General features: G+C 36.5%; 1 protein-coding gene across 1 annotated transcript in view; it reads right to left on the bottom strand.

Annotated features, from left to right (window-relative positions):
* Nucleotides 1-20011, bottom strand: part of LOC103595321 (T-cell immunomodulatory protein) — a gene marked incomplete at its 3' end in the record, with an annotated part of 119258 nt that overhangs the window by 80544 nt on the left and 18703 nt on the right. The window contains exon 6 of the mRNA XM_008578696.1: nt 10030-10124. Within this exon, the coding sequence (XP_008576918.1) occupies nt 10030-10124 (95 nt within the window). The remainder of the gene's footprint in view (nt 1-10029; nt 10125-20011) is intronic.

Raw genomic sequence — 20011 nt, 5'->3', positions numbered from 1 at the left:
AATAAACGGAGTTCCGGCTTTGACCACTCTCCTGGCTCGGCGGTGTTCTTTCTCGGCCCCCGGGGAGGAAGATCCTGGGGGGGAAGGGCCGTGCCAGCGACACTCATCATCCCGCTCAGCCCCACAAGGGACCCCCGGCTGGACCGGGGTCTCTTCCTGCTCGGTTTTGTCGGCCTCTGGCTCAGGGAGGCCTGACAATAAGAATCTTATATAGCTCCACCAATTACAAACAAATGATACTCTGAGTATTAATGTGCATCTGCGTCTAAAATTCTGTTGCATTTAAAAACATTTAAGACATAAATCAATTTGTTTAAAAATCAAGTTTAAAATTCTGAATACAGAATACATTGATGCCTTGCTATAACGACATCCTTGAGGTTCATACTATAGTAGTACTTCAGTCTAATGATCTTGTTTTTCATCTTTGGACCCTTAATTTCTAGCACAATGCTTGGCAAAGTAGAAGCTCCATAAATAATTTTGAATTTGATGAATGAATGAAAAATATTTGTGATATTAAAGAAAATTTCGGGTTATGTTTCCTTTGACCAATGATACAACACTTGCCCTTTTAAATGCCTAACAGGCCCCCCACTATCTACCCTGCACAAAGAAGTGACTAGGGAAGCATTCTGAGTATGAGCTTTCAAGTTCTAAAAGTAAAACACATGCTTGGCCTGACCAATAAATGCATGGCTAAAGGCCATGTAAAGTGACATCTTTCCAGTTTTGTAATAAGCAGACAAATGACCTAATAAAGAAAATGGTAAAAAAGTCCCTGGGGTCAAGAGCTATATATTTTATGTCATCTCACCAATAGACCAGCCTCTAAGTTCCTTCATATGGCTGCATCTCAGGGCTACATGTCAGAACCATGACACTATTTGGCAGGAACAAGAAAGGGGGAACTGAGGTGGTGCTCAGAGAGAATGCTATGATCTGTCTGAATTGTCACAGCTAAGATATTATCTTTGCTTGATACATTCGTGTATCAAGGATATTATTATATTCTTTCTCACTACTTTGTACAGTGACCCAGTCAGCCAGAGGCATCTATTTGCCTAAGGCAGGAGTTCTCAAGCTTTTTGGTTTCAGGACCTTTCTTCATTCTTAGAAATTACTAAGGACCCCAAAGAGCTTTTGTTTATGTAAGCTATACCTGTTGATATTTACCATATTAAAAATTAAAGCCGAGACTTTTTAAAACACAAGAATACATAAGCACACACATAAGATGGCAGATGAATGAAGTCATTACATGTTATGAAGTCTCTGGAAACCTCCATTGCACACTGTATACTAGGTGAAAAAGGCAAATTATTGTCTTATGGTTTTTATGAAAATCATTTTGATCTCATAGACCTTCTGAAAGGGTCTTTAGGATCCTGAAGGATACCCAGACTACACTTTGAGAACAGTTGCCCTAGGAGAAAATTAGGTTATTACAGCAGGATGGTAAAAAGAGTCAATATTCAACTTCTCACTTCCAAAATAGCAGTTTTTAAATCTTTACTGAGAAAAAAGTATAGAAAGTCAGGTTTTGTTGAGAATAAAAAAAACATTCTTAAATTCTCATAATTCTGTTTACATACTAGAAGCAAAATCTGGGGATCTGACCAAATTTTACTTCAAATGACAGGAAGAAAGAAGTCAAGTCAGGATGCCAGGCTACTTAGGGAGGCAATGAGAAAGCTTGGGGCAAGGAGGAGGAGTCAGAGAGGAAGAGGACAGAGATGAAATGCCAGTTTCCTTGACTATTTCTCCTGGCCTCAATCTCAGGGTCCAATCTGAAGGGGACAGTGCTGAGAATACAGAAACTGATGAAGTTAAAGGGAGAACAGAGTACAAAGGGGATCTAGACTCTGCTTCCTGTTGGAACTCATGGAGGAGTCTTTCTTTAAGATAAGCATGGGTTCTCCTCAGTGACACAGAAAAAAACAGAGCACAGGGTCTAATCTAGTATTTTCAAACTTTCCTAGACTTTCGTGTGTACAGATGGGACTCAAGATCTCCTATGATATACATGAAAGGTAGCCAGGTTGAGGGCCATTTGACGTTCCAAGAGGCTACTACAGTACAAAGCAAATTAATCCCATGGTAGAGGATGGGAGATAGATAGTCCACGGAGCAGATAGAGCGAGTAGAGCTTCAGAGGAATCGATAAGAATAAGGAGATCCAAGGCAGAACCAAGTCAGCCAAGGTAGACTATTTGGCTCTAACTGAGCCAGAAAAAGAGATCAGGAGGTGTACAGCTACCAACTTCAGCAGCAAATGCCAACAGGACACTTCATACACTAGAACCAGCAATGAAGTAGCACAAGGACCTCATGGCAGATAAAAGACCTCTCTTTCCAATTACTTGAAGACTTTTAAGCCTATCCCTAGGCTAACCCAGTTGCTATTTTTGCTAGTAGAAGGGAAAATAGAAAAAGATCCAGAAAAACTCAAAATTTATGCCAACAAGACTAAATTAAAACCCTAACGATTGAGATAATTTTAACTGACAAGTTTAAATTCCCTTTTCCCACACATGCCCAAGGATAGAACCCTCCTCTACTGATTTCAGAAAACGAAGACAATACATTCGCTCTGTACACCTATGTTAAACACTGTTAAATTTTTAAAGTCAGTACATATAATATTCTTTTTAAAATAAGTCTTCTTTCTTTTAAATGCAATGTGTCTTATTTAAATGACCAATGATTAGGACTGTTCCTTTTATTTATGACAAACTTATAAGAAGGAAACTTGACCAACATGGTCTGTAAGGGAGGACATAGGTAAGCAGTAAGTGCAGGAATTAATTCCTTGATAGCAAGGCAGGATATTAGAAGGTCTGTGCTGCTGAATAAAGAATCTACAGCGCCATCAAAATAGAGAGATGAATATCTAAGATATAACCATAATATCAAAGAGAAAATCCAAGTGTAGCTGATTTAAATGTAAAACTACCAAAACTTATTTAAAAACTTGTTTGAATTTAAAAATTTTACATACAAACAGCATTTTCCAAGCATGACACAAAACACAGATACCATGAAAGAAAAGACAAATCTGGTTAGTAAATATCTAACAATTCTATATGGCAAAAACCAAAAATACTTCATACAAAGTAAAAAGTTATACAACAAGCTGGAGATATGTATAGCATATATTACAAAGCAGGAGTAACTTCCTTCATGTACAAAGAACTTTATAAATAAATTTTTAAAAATTCTAATGGGAAAGTGGGCAAAGTATATGAACAGGCAATTGCAACAAAAGGAATTTTAAGTGGCCAATAATTACATAAAAAGCTCCTTAAGATTAATAACATAACTCGAGAAAGGCAATTCAAAACAAGACACGATTTTTCACATATGAAACTGACAAAAATGTGAACATTTAGAGTACTTTATATACATTTTTCCATATACCTAAAATAACCTATAATTAATAAATAAACATTTAAAAAAACAAAGGATATATTAAACTAAAAAGCTTCTGCACAGCAAAGGAAACAACCAATGGAGTGAAAAGACAATCTGCAGAAAATATGTGTAAACTATACATCTGATAAGGGATTAATATGCAGAATATACAAGGAACTCAAACAACAGGAAGTCAAACAAATAATCCAATTAAAAAATGGGCAAATGAGCTGAATAGACTTTTCTCAAAAGATGACATACAAATGGCCAAGAAGTATATGAAAAAATGCTCAACATCACTAATCATTAGAAAAATGCAAATCAAAACCACAATGAGATATTATCTCAACGCAGTTAGACTGGCTATTATCAAAAAGACAAAAAATAAATGCTGGCAAGGATGCAGAGAAAGGAGAACTCTTATACATTGTTGGTGGGAATGTAAATTGATATAGCCATTATGAAAAATGGTAAGGAGATTTCTCAAAAAACTACAGATAGAACTACCATATAATCCAGCAATCTGTGACTGGGTATATATCCAAAAGAAAGAAAATCAGCAAGTCGAAGGGGTACCTGTACTCCATGTTTATCTTGGCTCTATTCATAATAGCCAAGAGTTGGAACCAACTTAAATGTCTATCAATGGATGACTGGATAAGAAAATGTGGTATATATACACAATGTAATACTACTCAGCCATAAAAAAGAAGAAAATTCTGCTATCTGCAGCAACATGGATGAGCTTGAAAAAAATTATGTTAAGTGAAATAAGCCAGGCAGTGAAAGAGACATACCATACATTCTCACTTATATGTAGAAGCCAAAAAAGTTGATCTCACAGAAGTGTAGAGTAGAGGCAGTAAGGGGAGGAATGAGGAGGGTATGGGGGAGGGTGGTCAATGGATACAAAAATGTAGAGAGATAGGAAGAATAAGATACAGTGTTCTATAGCAATATAGGGAGACTACAGTTAACACCAAACTACTGTAGTAACTGCAGGTAGCTAGTGGAGAGGATGTTGATTGTTCCCAACACAAAGAGGAGACAAATATTTGAGGTGACGGATATGCTAAACACCCTGATATGATCATTGCACACAGTGTAAATGTACCAAAATATCATTGTACTCTATAAATATATACAATTATCATGGGTCAATTCAGAAAAAAGAAAAAGAAAAAAAAATTTCAGAAACAGAAGTATATTAGAGGTTAGCAGAAATTGGGGAAGAAATGGCGAGAAGTTATTGCTTAATGAGTACAGATTTTATATTTAGGATGATGAAAAAGTTTTAAAAATAGATGTAGTGGTTGCAGAGCATTGTGAATGTACTTAATTCCATGCAATTGTATGTTTAAAATGCTTAAACTGTCATATATGTTTTACCACAATAAATTAAAAAAATAAAAATAAAAAAACAAGGGATAGGAAATACCCAGTGTTGGAAAGAATGGTACTTTTATACACTTTGTGGGAATCTAAATTGGTACTGCCTCTGAAGGGAAACTGCAATATTTATTAAAATAAAAGGAAAAGTTTTAATTCTTTGTTAAGCTAGTTTATTCTTTATCCTCTTTAATATATATGTAATATTCCATGATAAAAGATATTTAAGGGGAAAAAGGCACATATGCAGCCTTAATTGAAGTGCTGGCAATACCTAATACTCCTACATTTGCACAAGAACATAGAAATGTATTTGAAAAAATGCTTCATGGAGCAAAGTTGCAAAGAAAAAATATGCAAATATTCACCAACGGATGCATATTTAATTAAATTATAGTATCTCTGTATAATGGAATCTCTTGAATCTATTAAAACAACCCAGGTCAATCCATATGTACTGATATGCTAATATATCAGAATTAAGACAGAATCATAATTACATACATACAATTGAATTTGAATAAAAAGGAAAATGAATGTGTATCTGCACAGAAGATTTCAGGAAACAGAAACTGAAGACAGTGATTTCCTCTCCTTTATAAACTTTTCAACTCTTTTAACTTCTTACTATACTCATGCTACTTTTAATAATTCAAAAGCAAATAAAACAAATATTGAGTTCCTAGCCCTCTATTCTTACTACTGTAAGTTTACCATTTCAGAACTCAGTCATTTTCATGGCCTCAAAAATGCCAAAGACTCCCAAACATTAGGCTCTGAACTATTTTTTTCAAGTTCTAGAGCCAAATTAACAATGGTTGCCTAAGTATATATCACACCCATTGACTCAAATACATTTTTGTCTAAAATCAAATTCTCTCAAATCAAGACTATCAAGAGAGATTAATGGTCCACATGTCCTATGTCATTCATATGTAGATACCTTCTTTCGCAACTGGACTTTTGATACAGATTCCATTGTTAGACAAGGACCTGGACTCTAATATTTTGTCTTTGTTTTTTGAAGGCAGATGCCTACTCTTTAGTTATCAAATGAGCTGAACAGATGGCCAGGCTGACTTTCTTTTGCAGCAATAAAGGAATGCAACAGAGTCTGCTTTTGGTGATCAATGGCCATTTCTGCTGTGCATGGAGGGATGGGCCCAGGGACTAAAAGCCAGACTTTATTTTCTTGAAATGGATTACTGAAGTGAATGAGATGATCACAGTATGATCAGATTATTATACAAAATGATATGAGCATTAAATAACTTGAATCCTTGCAGATGATTTAGAAAGCAATAGCAGAAATGAGTCAGAATTGCCAGTGGCTGCACAAAAAATCTTGGCTGGCAGAATAACAACTTTAAACCAAGTAGAGAATTTAGGAAGAGCCAGCAATCCATAAAGGAAAATAGCAATCCATAAAGGAAAACTCGGAAATGGTCAACTCACATATAACAAAAAAAAAATTCTATTTCAATAACAATCTGAGAAAGGCTTATCAAAATCATAATGAAATACCAGTTTTTCCACCCATCAAATTGTTGATAATTAAAAAAAAAAGGTAATATCTAGTATTGGCAAAGGTGGGAGAAACAAGTACTCTCATAAACCTTTCTTCTAGCAACATTGCCATGTTTCACCTCCTTAAAAATGTTTATAATTGTTTAACCATGTATTCTTTTTTCAGGAGAGATGTACACAAAATAAGACACCAAAGCACTATTTGTAGTAAAAAATAAAACAAACAAAACCCCAAAAAACCAAAAAGAAAAACTGCAAACAACTTAACTTCTCAAAAAAAAGGATTAGTTAAGTAAATTATGTTATGACCATACAGTGGACAGGAGTTACTAAAAGTTACACTGTTTCGGTAATTATTTTTAAAAAATTAATGAATAAAAATGTAAAAAAAGAAAAAAAGTATTTGCTATTTAGAATTCATTTACTATATTACATGTATTGTCTCCTACAGGAAGTCCTACTTATATTAAGAATTTCTTCTAGATCTTATTGTTTGGAAAAGCATTATATGTCCTAAGGAATAAGTATACTACAGAAAATGAGAACCGTATAACTCACCTGTTTTTTTTGGCCAAATTCTTAGCTGAACTGTTTAGGACACTAAAGTTCCCCAAATAGTGGGACTACTTCCTCCTACCTTCCTTGTTACTACATAGCAGTTTATAACTAATAAGCACTTATTTCATTCTGCCACATATCACAGCTAGACTTATCAGCTTCTTCCAGTAAACTAAAACTCTCTGATAGCTGAAGGCATTTCTTTTTATCTTTGTGTCTCACATAATGAACAGTAGGGGGCTTTGTACAGAGCAGGTAACTCAATAAATGTTTGCTGAAATGGTTTCAAAAGCAGAGATAGAGTTTTGAATAACACAATTTTAATAATTAGAATTTTAATACTTCCTTATACATTTTAAGTTAACTTCCAAAGGATTACTCATCAGAGACAATTTCTTTACATTTTATACAATAGATTGTTTAGCTCAAAATCACAACTCGATCGCAAAATATAAGGTAGATTTTGCTGATTGTGTAAGAATACCTGAGCATTCTTTAAAAATTACTTAAATGCAAAGTCAATGGTGTTTAAGGAAGTCTAATACTACTGAACTAAAAGTAACTAAGTTTTTTAAACCTCACAAGATAAGAGTTTTCCTAAAAAAAGAATTGTTAAAAAAAAAAGTTCGTGTGTGTGTGCATGTATGTATAACAGTAATGAGATAAACGAAAATGAGCCTATAACCATAGAACTTCCTGATTTTGAAAAATGAACTTTCAAGACAACTTCCACGGCTATGCTCTCAATACTTTATTTTTGTGGTTTATATATGATTTAGCATACTAGATAAGCCACACTAAAAATAACCTGTTTCTTAAACTCTCTTCTCTTTCCAACCTAAACATATACTCAAGAATCTAACATCTTAAAACCATAAGAAACTTACTGGCCAAAAAGTTAAATTTGTGTTTTTGTTTGTTTTAAATCAGTAAAATCCATAGTATATTGGGCATCAAAATTTTCTTAACTTTGCAAATGTTATCTGAATAATGAAAATGCTCTATCGTTGCTGGAGGCACCCAGGGCTCCTGGGATGGGACACCCCTCCCTCTCCCCTCTAGGGACTCATCCACACCATGCCAAGTCTGCATCCAGCTACTAATGAGCAGCCTCCGGAAGCCCCCTAGGCTCCCCTACCAGAATCAGGGGGGTGCCATGGGCCTAGACCATGTCCCCCTATCCCTGCTTCCTCTCCATCCCCATCCCCCACCCCTTTCCCCTCTTTGCCTCCCCCCAACTGCTCCACATCTTAGAATGTAAAAAAAAATAATAATAATTTTTTTTTTAAAAAAGGAAAAGCTCCAGCAAAACTCAAAATCAATCCAGTAATAATGGAATACTTTAGCCTCCCCCCAACTGCTCCACATCTTAGAATGTAAAAAAAAATAATAATAATTTTTTTTTTTAAAAAAGGAAAAGCTCCAGCAAAACTCAAAATCAATCCAGTAATAATGGAATACTTTAAAAGGAAGTACGTTTTATTACTTTTAGCAGCCACCAGGCCTGCTTAACTCATTTGCAATTTAGTACACTGTATAAAAACGTTATTGCAAAACCAGATCAGGTTTGAAAACTGGTAAAAAAAAAAAAATGGGAGGAAGGAGTGAAAAAAATCATTTATCTTGCCTACCTTAACTGTACTCTGGGTGACTAAAGAGATGATAATGAGAGTTCCTTTTTTAAACTACAAAATCCCAACTAATAATATATGCAGAGGAGTGACAGACTTAGCGTGCCAACTCCCATTGAAGTAATGGACCTGACAAATATCAATAGCTGCTAAAACTACTGGAAAGCATCACAGTGGATGCTCCATGCTGAGGAAAACTGAAGCTACTGATTAATCTTAACATCACAAAAGAGAACATAAATTCTGTGTCTCTTAATGAGCTGAACCACACAGCAACATCTAGGAAAAATTCTTGACACGACCTTCTCCCAAAAGATATGATTCTGATCAAGGCTCCAAATCTAACTACTGGGTTAGGGAAAATACAGGGACAGAGTAACAAGTTAACAACATGGTGATACAATCAGAAAACTCCAGACTGAGAAATTCTACAACAGAGACGATGTTTTTTCTACATCTATATGAACCTTCTTTAACTCCTAATTTGATAAAAACATTTAGGTGGAAATCGGGACATTCTGAAAAACGACTAGATATTCGATGATATTGAGAAATTATTAATTTTTTTTAGGTTTCAAAATGATCTTCTGATGGTTACAAATAAAAAAATCTTTATCATTTAGAGATACAGATTGAAGTGTTTACAAATGAAATTATATGTTTAGGATTTCATTTAAAAGTATCTGGGATGGGAGGGACTTGTGGGTGAGTATACAGATAAAACAAGATTGGTCATAAATTAATAACTGTTGAAGCTAAGTGATGATTTACTGTGCCTATTTTATATTACTGTGCCTACTTTTCTATGTTTAAAATTTTCTATAAGTATTTTTTAACTTTTTTTGATGTATAATAATTCTACATTTTTATGGAGTACATGTGATAATCTGATACATGTATACAATGTGTAATGATCAAATCAGGGTAACTCGGATATCTACCACCTCATACACTTATCGCTTCCTTGTGTTAGAAATTTTCCAAATTTCTCTTCTGGCTATTTTGAAAAACACAGTACATTATTGTTAAGTGTAGTCATCCTATCGTGTTCTTGAATACTAGAACTTATTACTTCTATCTAACTGTATTTTGTACCCATCAACTAGCCTTTTTTCATCTCCCTCTCCCTTCTCCCTTCCCAGTCCCTGGGGACCATTATTCTACTTTCAACCTCCCTTATTTTGTACATGAGATAAATATTTTTCTTTTCCTTCAATTTATAGTACTAGTCAAAAAATTGAAAATGGAAAAGGAAAGAAACATATGGCAACATATGTCCAAATTATCAGGAATTCATAAAAAGTGGAGAATTCAAATTTTAAGGTAATTATTAATAAACAACAAAGACAACCGAAGACTTATTTATTACAGCCACGTTTCCAATATCATTGACTTTTTTATAACCATTTAACAGCTTGGTTTTAACATTCAGTTCATTAGTGAATAAATACAAAGTATTTATTGGCAGTTCAAAACAAATATTTCACATTTATACAAGTATGCAACTCACCTGCTGTAAAATCTTCAGTCAGATCAATAAACGCATGAGAATGTGGCATTCGCATTTTACTTTTAGTGTTCAATGCAGGATGCCATGATAAATTCCTAAAAAATAAAATAAAAATACTTTTCTTCAGGTAAACATAAAATAAGCATTGTTTTAAAATACAAAATCTCTGTATGCAGAACATTTTTTTTAATTTAGGTATTTTTATTGATTCATTTTGCCATCAAATTCACTCTTTTAAAGTGTACAATTCAATGGTTTTTAGTATGCTCACAGTGTACAACCATCACTACTATGTAACTCCAAAACATTTTTATCTCCCATAAAAACAAATCCTGTACTCATGAGTCACTCCCCATTTCCCTCCCTCTGTCCCCTGGCAAATACTAATCCTGCTTTCTATCTCTATGCATTTAATATAAATGGAATCATACAATATGTGACCTTTTCTGTCTGGATTCTCTTACTTAGAATAGTGTTATCAAGTTCATCCATGTTGAAGCATGTATCACTACTTCAGTCCTTTTTCTAATACTTCAGTCCTTTAATAATCTTCCATTGTACAGCTACATATTTTGTTTATCTATTCATCTGTTGATAGACATTTGGCTTGTTTCCACTTTTTGGCTGCTACAAATTTTCACATACAAGTTTTTATATGAAAGTATATTTTTAATTCTTTTGGGTATACACCTAGGAGTGGAATTGCTGAGTCATAAAATAAGTGTATGTTTAAGTTATTGTCAATCTGTTTTCCAAACCGGCTTCACCATCTTACATTCCCACCAGCAATTCAGGAGGGTTCCAGTATCTCATATTTTTGTCAACACTTATTATTGTATATTAGTTTTATTACAGCCATACTAGAGGGTGTGATGTAGTATCTCATTATGATTTGATTTTTATTTTCCTGATGGCTAATGATGTTGAACATGTTTTACTGTGCTTAAGGGCCATTTGTATATCTGCTCTGGAGAAATGTGTACTCAAATCCTTTGCTCATTTTTTAAATTGTATTATTTATTGCTTTACTGTTGAGTTGCAATTGTTCTTTATATTTTCTAAACATTAGATCTTTATCCACTATATGATTTGCCAATAGTTTCTCCCAGTCTGTGGGTTATCTTTTCACTTTCTTGATAGTGGGCTTTGAAGCACAAGTTTTTAAATTTTGGCAAAGTCCAATGCATCTAATTTTTCTTTGGTTGCTTGTTCTTTTGGTACATATTTAAGAATCTGTTGCCTAAGACAAGGTCATGAAGGTTAACCTGTTTTCTCCTAAGAGTTTCATAATTTAGTTCTTATATTTATGTCATTAATTCTTCAGAAAACAAATGATTTAAAATCATAGATGTTTTTCTGTAACTGTGAAGAATAATGATTATTCTCTTCTACAAATATTAATTCTAGGGCTGGCTGGTTAGCTCAGTGGGTTAAGAGCATGGTGTTAGAACAGCAAGGTCAAGGGTTCAGATCCCTGCACCAGCCAGCCACCAAAAAAACCAAAACAAAAACCGCCAAAATTAATTCCAAAGTTTTGGACCATGCAGAAGAATGAATTTATATCCCTACTTCACACCATATAAAAAAAAAAAAAACTAACTCAAGATGTTTCAAAGAACGAAAACTAAAAATTCTTAGAAGAAAATATAGGGATAAATCTTCATGACCTTGGATTTGGCAATGGATTCTTTGATATGATACCCAAACAATAAGGAACAAAGAAAAAAAAGGTGAACTAGGCCAATCAAAATTGAAAACTTTTGTGCATGAAAGAACCCTACCAAAAAAGTGGAAAGGCAACTCACAGAACGGGAGAAAATATTTGTAAGTCATATCTCTGATAAGGATGTAGTATCCAGACTACATAAAGAAGTTTTACGACTCAATGTCAAAAAGACAAACAGAAAAAAAAAATCTTATAACTACATCAAAACCTGACTTGAAGGAATACCTCTGAAAAATTCTGATTGGTATATGAATGACTCCTGACTTAAAGATGGAGATTTCTAGACTGCATTAAAAAAAAAAATCCATAGAGACAGAGAAGAGATTAGTGTTGCTGGGGGCTGAGGAGAAGGAGAAAGGCAGAGTGATTGCTTAATGGGTACAGGGTTCCCTTTTGGAGTGATGAAAAGGTACTAGAACTAAACAGAGCTGATGGCTGCACAATGTTGTAAATGTACTAAGCATACAAAACATACTAAATTGTGCACCTTATAACTTACACAACTAGAGATTCTGACAAGTACAGCAGTTAGTTTTACGTTATGTGAATGTCACCTCATTGAAAAGAACAATAGCACAAAGTTTCCCTGTATCCCTCATCTAGTTTCCTCTAATGTTTAACATGTATATATAATACAACCACAATGTATTTATCAAAACCAGAAGGTAACACCGGTAGACTATCAACTAATGAAGGAAGAGTAAGTTTAAATAAAACCATTTGTCCACAATTCCTCATCAGCTGAAAATATCACAGTGTCAAAGGCATTCCTATCTATCAAGGCCCTACTCAAATCAGCTTCTCTTCTCTTACTATTTTCCTATTATACTTTTCTCCACTAAGAGCGCTTTGGTGTGCACTACAGCTACTTTAGGAATGTTTTCTTTTACAGTATAAAGCTCCTCCAGAAACCCTGACTCATAGATATTTGCACCTACACTGCCTATCCAGGTCCTGGCTCCCATGAAGTGGTTAGCAAATAAAGGGCAGGACTGAATGATACTTTTTTTTTTTTTCCTTTTTGTCTTTTTTACTGACCGGTAATGGGATCGCAACCCTCGGTGTTGCGCCCGCACCGCGCTCAGCCAGTGAGCAGGAACCGGTCTCCACGTGGGATCCGAACCCTCAGCAGGAGCGCCGCCGCGCTACCAAGCGGCGCACTCGCCAGTGCACCACCGGGCCGGCCCGAATGATACTCTTAAGTAGCATCTCTTATTCTTCTCTATTCAGAATTTGCTATTTTCTTCCACAGTAGTATGTTCCAGTCCGATAAGAAACCATAGCTCCAAAGAGCAATTTAAAGCTAAGTGCAACGTTATTATTATCACGGTATCCAATTAGCTGGATAGCTAACAAGGTATTTGTGAATTTGGTTTCGATATCTTTGGAAATCAGAGACACACATAGACTAATTTGTTCTTGGCAGGTAGAATATGGAAAAAAGAATAAGCATTCATCAGAAAAATTTTCTCTATACAAAGTGTCTGTGTTCTACAAACAGCAACCTCTTCCCAATAACCTCTTTCTACACTCATTTTAGCACACACTGGGCCTAAATACACTTTAACCTACACAAGACAGTAAAATCAAAACTAAGCAGTATTCATAAAAACTAATTTTGTTATTTTTAAAAATCCCATAATATAAGGTCATGGTAATAAAGAAAATATAAAATAAATTAAGAAATTGCATTTAGCATTTGTTGTAGGATAATTTATGCCAAGCAACTCATTTTATTATTCTTTCATACTAAACAAGGTTAGAAATCTTTAAAACGTTTCAATTAAATCTAGTTTAATAGTGGCCCATTTTCTGGCCATTTATTCATTGGTTCTATAATTTTGCAGCATTAAGGTATTTTTAATTACTAACAAAATAATCAGACTATGGCTAGAGATTCTCTGATAAGTTTAACCCAAAGTCATTTCGGAAGACTTTCCTAATGTTCCTAACGAATTTGTTTCACATGCCAAAAGGAATTAAAAATACAGGCTTTTACAGAGTTGAGCTCAATGAGGTTGATCATGTGGCTCATGTCTTTACTATGTGAGCAGTTATTAATCTCATTCCCTATAAAATTTTTAATAGGCTTATTTTGAAATAAGTTACGGCTAGAATTTTGGAAAAACTGAACTAATTTGTAACAGTTTGTCCTAGCAGCTATTTAACCAAATGTATATTTGAAGAGAAGAATCTAGAACAGTGAAAAAGCAAAAGTCATAAAGGGACAGACTATAGGCCAAATTCAGCATAAAGGTGTTTTTTGTTTGACCCATATATTCCTTTTAAAAATGTTGAATTCATTGTTAAAACTTATTTTTTTTTAAAAAAATCAGATCCCACATCAAAATCTGGATTTCCAGTTTCTCTTGAAATATCAGAAGATCTGGCAACCAACTGGCCCTTTTCAGACAGAGCTAGTGCCTACAGGCAGCTGAAGCTCCAATCATGTACCAAGCTGTTTCACTCACTTCTTGGCCCCTCTATATCTTTGAATTTGCAAGTCCTAACAAAATATTAACTTTTTTTCTTGCATTCCTGAACATTTCAAATCAATATTCATGCTACTCATAGTGTTTTAAGTTTTATATTTGTTGCCTATGCTCTGCTATTTTACAACATCTCTTAAAAGGCTGTAGCTGACTCTTAGAATTTATTTTATGCAGTGTCTATTTACCATTCTGATATGTACCAAAAGGTGGGGGGGAGAATGGAAAAGTTGTTGTTTCTTTTTGTGGTACATTTTAAGATGGATCAAAACTGAAGATGTCTAATAGACAGCTGTCTATTAGAATTAAAATGTTAAAAAATTTACAGTTGGGGACGGCCCGATGGGGCATTGCTACAGTGCGCCGCTTGGGAGCGTGGCCACGCTCCCGCCGAGGGTTCGGATCCCACATACAGACCGGTTCCCGCTCACTGGCTGAGCGAGGTGCGGGTGCAGCGCTGAGGGTTGCGATCCCCTTGCCGGTCCCGGTCCGGTACGGGCACAACACTGAGGGTTGTGATCCGTTGCCGGACATGAAAAAAAAAAAATTTACAGTTGAGGGCCGGCCCGGTGGCGCACTGCTACAGTACGCTGCTTGGGAGCGCGGCGACGCTCCTGCCGAGGGTTTGGATCCCACATACAGACTGGTTCCCGCTCACTGGCTGAGCGAGGTGCGGGCGCAGCACCGAGGGTTGCGATCCCGTTGCCGGTCCCGGTCTGGTACGGGCGCGACACTGAGGGTTGCGATCCGTTGCCGGACACGAAAAAAGACAAAAAGGGAAAAAAAAAAAAAATTTACAGTTGAAAACTTCTCTTTCTACCTCTAAAGTTACTCTTTGTATGAATTATAGTTTTTCAGCAATAAGAAGAAGATACCATATTTTTTAAGCAACTGTACTCACATAAACTGTAATATTCTCATATATGTGCCTAACTCCATTTGAAGGCTAAGGTCACAAAGACAAACTGCTCTGGTTACAAAGGAAGTAACAGCAGAGATGAACAAGCGAGCAGTTCTAAGCCATGTTGAGTCTGTTTGTTGACATTTCTTGACCTCTGTAGAAAACTCCAATTATTAGCTTTTCCCCAAAGGAAGCATAATTATTCAAAGTGTTTTAATTTGTGACCATCATCACCCTTAATTTCGAAGAACAACATTTATCAAAGGATGAATTTAAAAGTAATGTCAACTGTAGTTTTTAGTTGCCTATGGTAACTGCTCTTTGAAATGACTGCTAATCTACCCACTCTTCAATAATCAGTTTCCACTGAATTAATATACCTAGGTAAAAGCAGTTACTAGGAGACAGGTCTGTCATGAAGAAGAATCTGATTCTCCAAGGTGCCTAGTTCTCTGGTTCAGTGGTCTTAATTTTTACTCAGATATGCTCCAAAAGAATTTTGAAAAACTATGTACTGCCTATCACATTAAATAATTTCTAAGAAAATTAAATGTTTTCACTGGCTTAAATAGTTGTAAAATAGGTAAGCTTTTCATCTATTAGAATTAAAAATTGAAAATAAAATGATTACTTTAAAAAATATATCCAGTGGAATATAAATACAGTATTGAAGCATCATCCATCATCATCCACCAAAAAACCCCAAAAAAACCCCCCAAACCAAAAACACAATAAGGTCTTCTTTAATATTCAGAAATTGTACATCTTCTTATTTTATACTTGAATTTGTACTTTCAGTCTATTTTTCTTAGAGAATCATGATGTCAAATGCTTTTATATCTTGTCTTTTTAGTGACAACTCTGCTATAATTCTCTAAGCAAAAGCATGTCTACGAACTGGTCTATAAGTTAATGTTGGTATTTAAATTGGTTTTGTTTATGGATCTCAGTCTCTAAAAAAAATCTCTTTGAGGCTGAACTATTTTAACTATTAGTATATAACTGATAAAAACACATACTATGTACTTTAATAACTATAAGCCAAAGGTAAAATTTTACAGGAAATGTATTTTTAAGAATGAATAGAGTTTTAAAATATACTAATTTATTTGTCCTTACAAATATTATGCCTTATTACTAGATGAGATAGGATTCAGCATAAAGCTTATTCCTACTTTTCATTTTTATACATATAAGTGCTAAGAAAACTTGCTCACATAAACAGGTAGATTGGAATAAAATCTACCATAGAATTATAGCAATGTTTCTCAATTCTTTGAACTTCTCTGTAGTCATATATCAAAAATCACCTAGTTATGTATCACCCAAAACAATTTTTATTGCTCTATCGGTTAGGTCTTCCTTCAAGCTGTTGAACACAAGGAATTGGAAAGCCACTAACTTGCAAAAGGATGTATAATCCATTCATTAGAGCCATTTACTTTTTCAATTTTTGATAGTATAACAAAAGCATTATCAAGATTTATCAAATAACTATTAGCTATACCAATTACTCCTCATTTAGAGGCACCTGTTTAACCAGATATACTAAGAGTTTGGAAAATTTTTTTATTGCATCTCTGCCAATATTATATGGTTTAATAAAATGTTTCTTTATTATATGCTTTAAATATGTTTTCATCAAAATCCCCCCACAAATTTAATATTAAGAAGCTATTCTTATATTTTTAGGTGCGATAAATGTGTTATGATTATGTATTTTTTAAAAATCCTAATCTTTTAGAGATGTATATTAAAATACTTATAGATTAAAAATGTCTGAGGAAGGGGTATGAAAATAGAGAAATAGGGGAAAAATGTGTAGGTGAAATAATTACTGGCCATAAATTGCTAATTGTTGCAGCTGGGTGATAGGAGCAGTATATGCAAACTCACTGTCTCAGTCTCTCTACCTTTGTATGTTTGAAAGTTTTCATAATAAAAAATTGAAAAAAAATAAGAAAAAAATTAAAGTTGCTAATTTAGATCATTCAATCTAGGGAAAATGTTTGACATATAACCCAATTAGCAAAGCCAGTCCTTACTGTCAAATCATTCTACTAATGAAAGTTATTTTCTGCCAGAAAGAGTTTGACTCATTTTTTCAGTTCGAATACCTGTGTTAACATGTGTTGGCTGCTAACAATGCTGTAGTTACTGCAGCCAATGTGCAGTGCCTGAGTGACTGCCCGTCTTGCTGCCCTAGCCTCCACTGCTCCGACAGCTGTTCCTCCCACCTCATGGCTCTCCCTGTTGCCACTGCGGCCACACGGCTCCCTCAGCAGCCCCTCCCACCATGGCCTCTACCAACATGGCCCCTCCTGCTACTGCTGCTCCCGTCTCCCTGCACAGCAATTCAGCCTGTTCCTCACTGCAGACCCTGTGGCTCTTGCCACCCAGCCTGGGTGCCACCAGATCCACCTCACCCAGATACGGGTGTTACCGTGTTTTACTAGGCACGAGGAAAGAGATGAACGAGCGCAGCCCCTTGCACCTTGGGGTGGGAACTACTTGTGCAGCCCATGTTACTGCCTGGACCCAGAGGCACACATGTGCAGAACTGCTGGTGAGTGCAGAAACTTAAGATAGCCAAATAGAGTACAGAATAACACACCCAGCCACCACCAACCCACCCCCCAACTGGGAGCAGCACGGACTCAGGAGGAGCCTCTGCCTGGAAGAAAGATATACCCCATCCAGGCTTACCCATTCAAGCTGAGGAGCAACAGTATACCCTAGTACACCTAGCAGGGTCACTGGACAATAGCTGAGGTGCCAACAAGTCAACTTGGAGACACTTACCTTGCCCAAGGAGCAACAGGGCACCTAGGCATTTCTCCCAGGAACTCATGATCTTGCCAACATTGATGACCCAACACAGTGTCATTCACTTCAGCAAGAAGCCACTGAGTGCCCCAGTGCCTAGGCCACAGAGGCACTCACAGACAATTCTGACTCTGAATCAGCAGAAGTAACCACACAGAGACCACACTACTATGTCTACCCAGAACCAAAACTAAAACATGCTCTCTCTTCAGAAGTCACTCCATAGTAGTAGAAGAAACTACTGCTTCATCAGGTGACCAGACATCAATGTAGGCACAGTAGAAATATGAAAAAACAAGAAAATATGACCCCAAAGAAAAAAGTAATTCTCAAGTACCAGACCCCAAATAGCAAGAAAACCTTGAAATATCTGAAAAGGAATTCAGAACAATCTCAAAGAAACACAATGAGATACAAGAAGACTCAGTTAGCAGAACGAAATGAGAAAACCTATCCAAAATATGGAGGAAATTTACAAAGAGATTAATACCTTAAAAAACAATGTAGCAAAGACTTCCAATCAAGATGGTAGAATAGATGGTACCCAGCATCACACTCTCCCACAATTAACCAATTTACAACTATTAAAAAGCAATGACTGCCAAGCTAGGGCTGCTAGAGCTCATGGGAAAAGAGACGAATGGAGTTCATGAAGGTGGGAAAAGCCACGATGAGAGAAAGAAAAGACCACTCCAACTGTTTTGACCCCTGAACACTTCAAGACTGGCCCCAGTGAGCACACAGAGCAAGAGCTGGCAAAAGCCACTGCTGTACCCTTTGTGTGAAGTTGCTTGGAGGCTACATGGGAGAAGAGGGCCTTGGTGGCCCCCAGGCCAGCAAGTCCACTAACAGGGTTCCCATGGACCACACAGGAGTGAGGTGCCACAAGAACTGAAAAAAGGAGCCACTCAGACCAGTGAGTCATCGCGAGGGACCAGCGTATGGACTGTCCCATGGGTAGTGTTTTGGAGTGTGGGGAGTGGGGGAGACTGGCTCACCGGGGCAACACTGGGGAACGGCATGGACAATTGATCTGGCCTCCAATCAGCACAGTCCCACTCAGTGGAGACTAGTCAGGAATGCAGAACTGCAGGGGGTGTAGTTTGCTGAAAAGACTCAAGCCTGGACCAGAGTTTCCACACAACCCAGGTATACCAGACCTCACAAGACCCTGAAGTGCTTACAAGGTCAACAATTAAAACCTGAGCTGCACAAAAAGTCTTCCCAGAATCATCAGCAAAGCAACAATTTAGCTCAACCACAGGTCTCAAGGGCTGGTTGCCACACTTAGTTCCCCCATTTTAGAAATAACCAAAGGATAATAAATTAGTTCCAGGGCAGAGTTTAAATGGTGGGAATAGCAAATAATCCAACACAAAACTGAAAGAAAAAATAAAAACCCCACAGATCAGAGACAAAGTTCTGAAATTAACCAGTAAAGGTCTAACACTACTAAAGAACACCTATAAAATGTAGAAGGACCAGAAGCCCCCCAGGCTCCCAAACTGGGGTGGTAGGAGGATGAAGGCCTGAGCCACTCCCCCATGATGTCCACATCCAGCCCAGTGATGACCACTGAGCCACCAGGAAGCACCATGGGCTCCCAGGCTGGGATGGGGGTGCTGACGGCCTCAGCCATGCCCTCGACATCCAGATCCAGCTCAGCAACAACCACCAGGTCACTGGTGGAAGAACCACAGACTCCTGAGCTGGGGCAGTGAGGGGCCCAGGGCATCAGCCACTCTTCCCTGATGTCTGCATCCTGCCAGCCATAACTTAGCCACCGCTGGAAGCCCCTTGGGCTCCCCTGACAGAATGAGGAGGGTCCCACAGGCCGTGACCACACTCCCCATTCCCTCCGTCCTCCTCTCCCCACCTTATTCCCATCCCTTTTCCCCTCCTTCCCCAACTGCTCTGCAGCAACATCTTAGAATGTAAAATAATAATAATAATAAGTAAATTTTAAAAAATAAGATTAAAAAATGTAGCAGAAAAGTCATTATATAATGACTAACGGGTCTATCATGCAAGAAAATGTAA

This window comes from Galeopterus variegatus, unplaced genomic scaffold (assembly GCF_000696425.1).
Source record: "Galeopterus variegatus unplaced genomic scaffold, G_variegatus-3.0.2 Scaffold1747, whole genome shotgun sequence".
Classification (NCBI taxonomy): Eukaryota; Metazoa; Chordata; class Mammalia; order Dermoptera; family Cynocephalidae; genus Galeopterus; species Galeopterus variegatus.
Note: the sequence above shows the minus strand (reverse complement) of the source record. Positions and strands in the feature narration are given on the sequence as shown.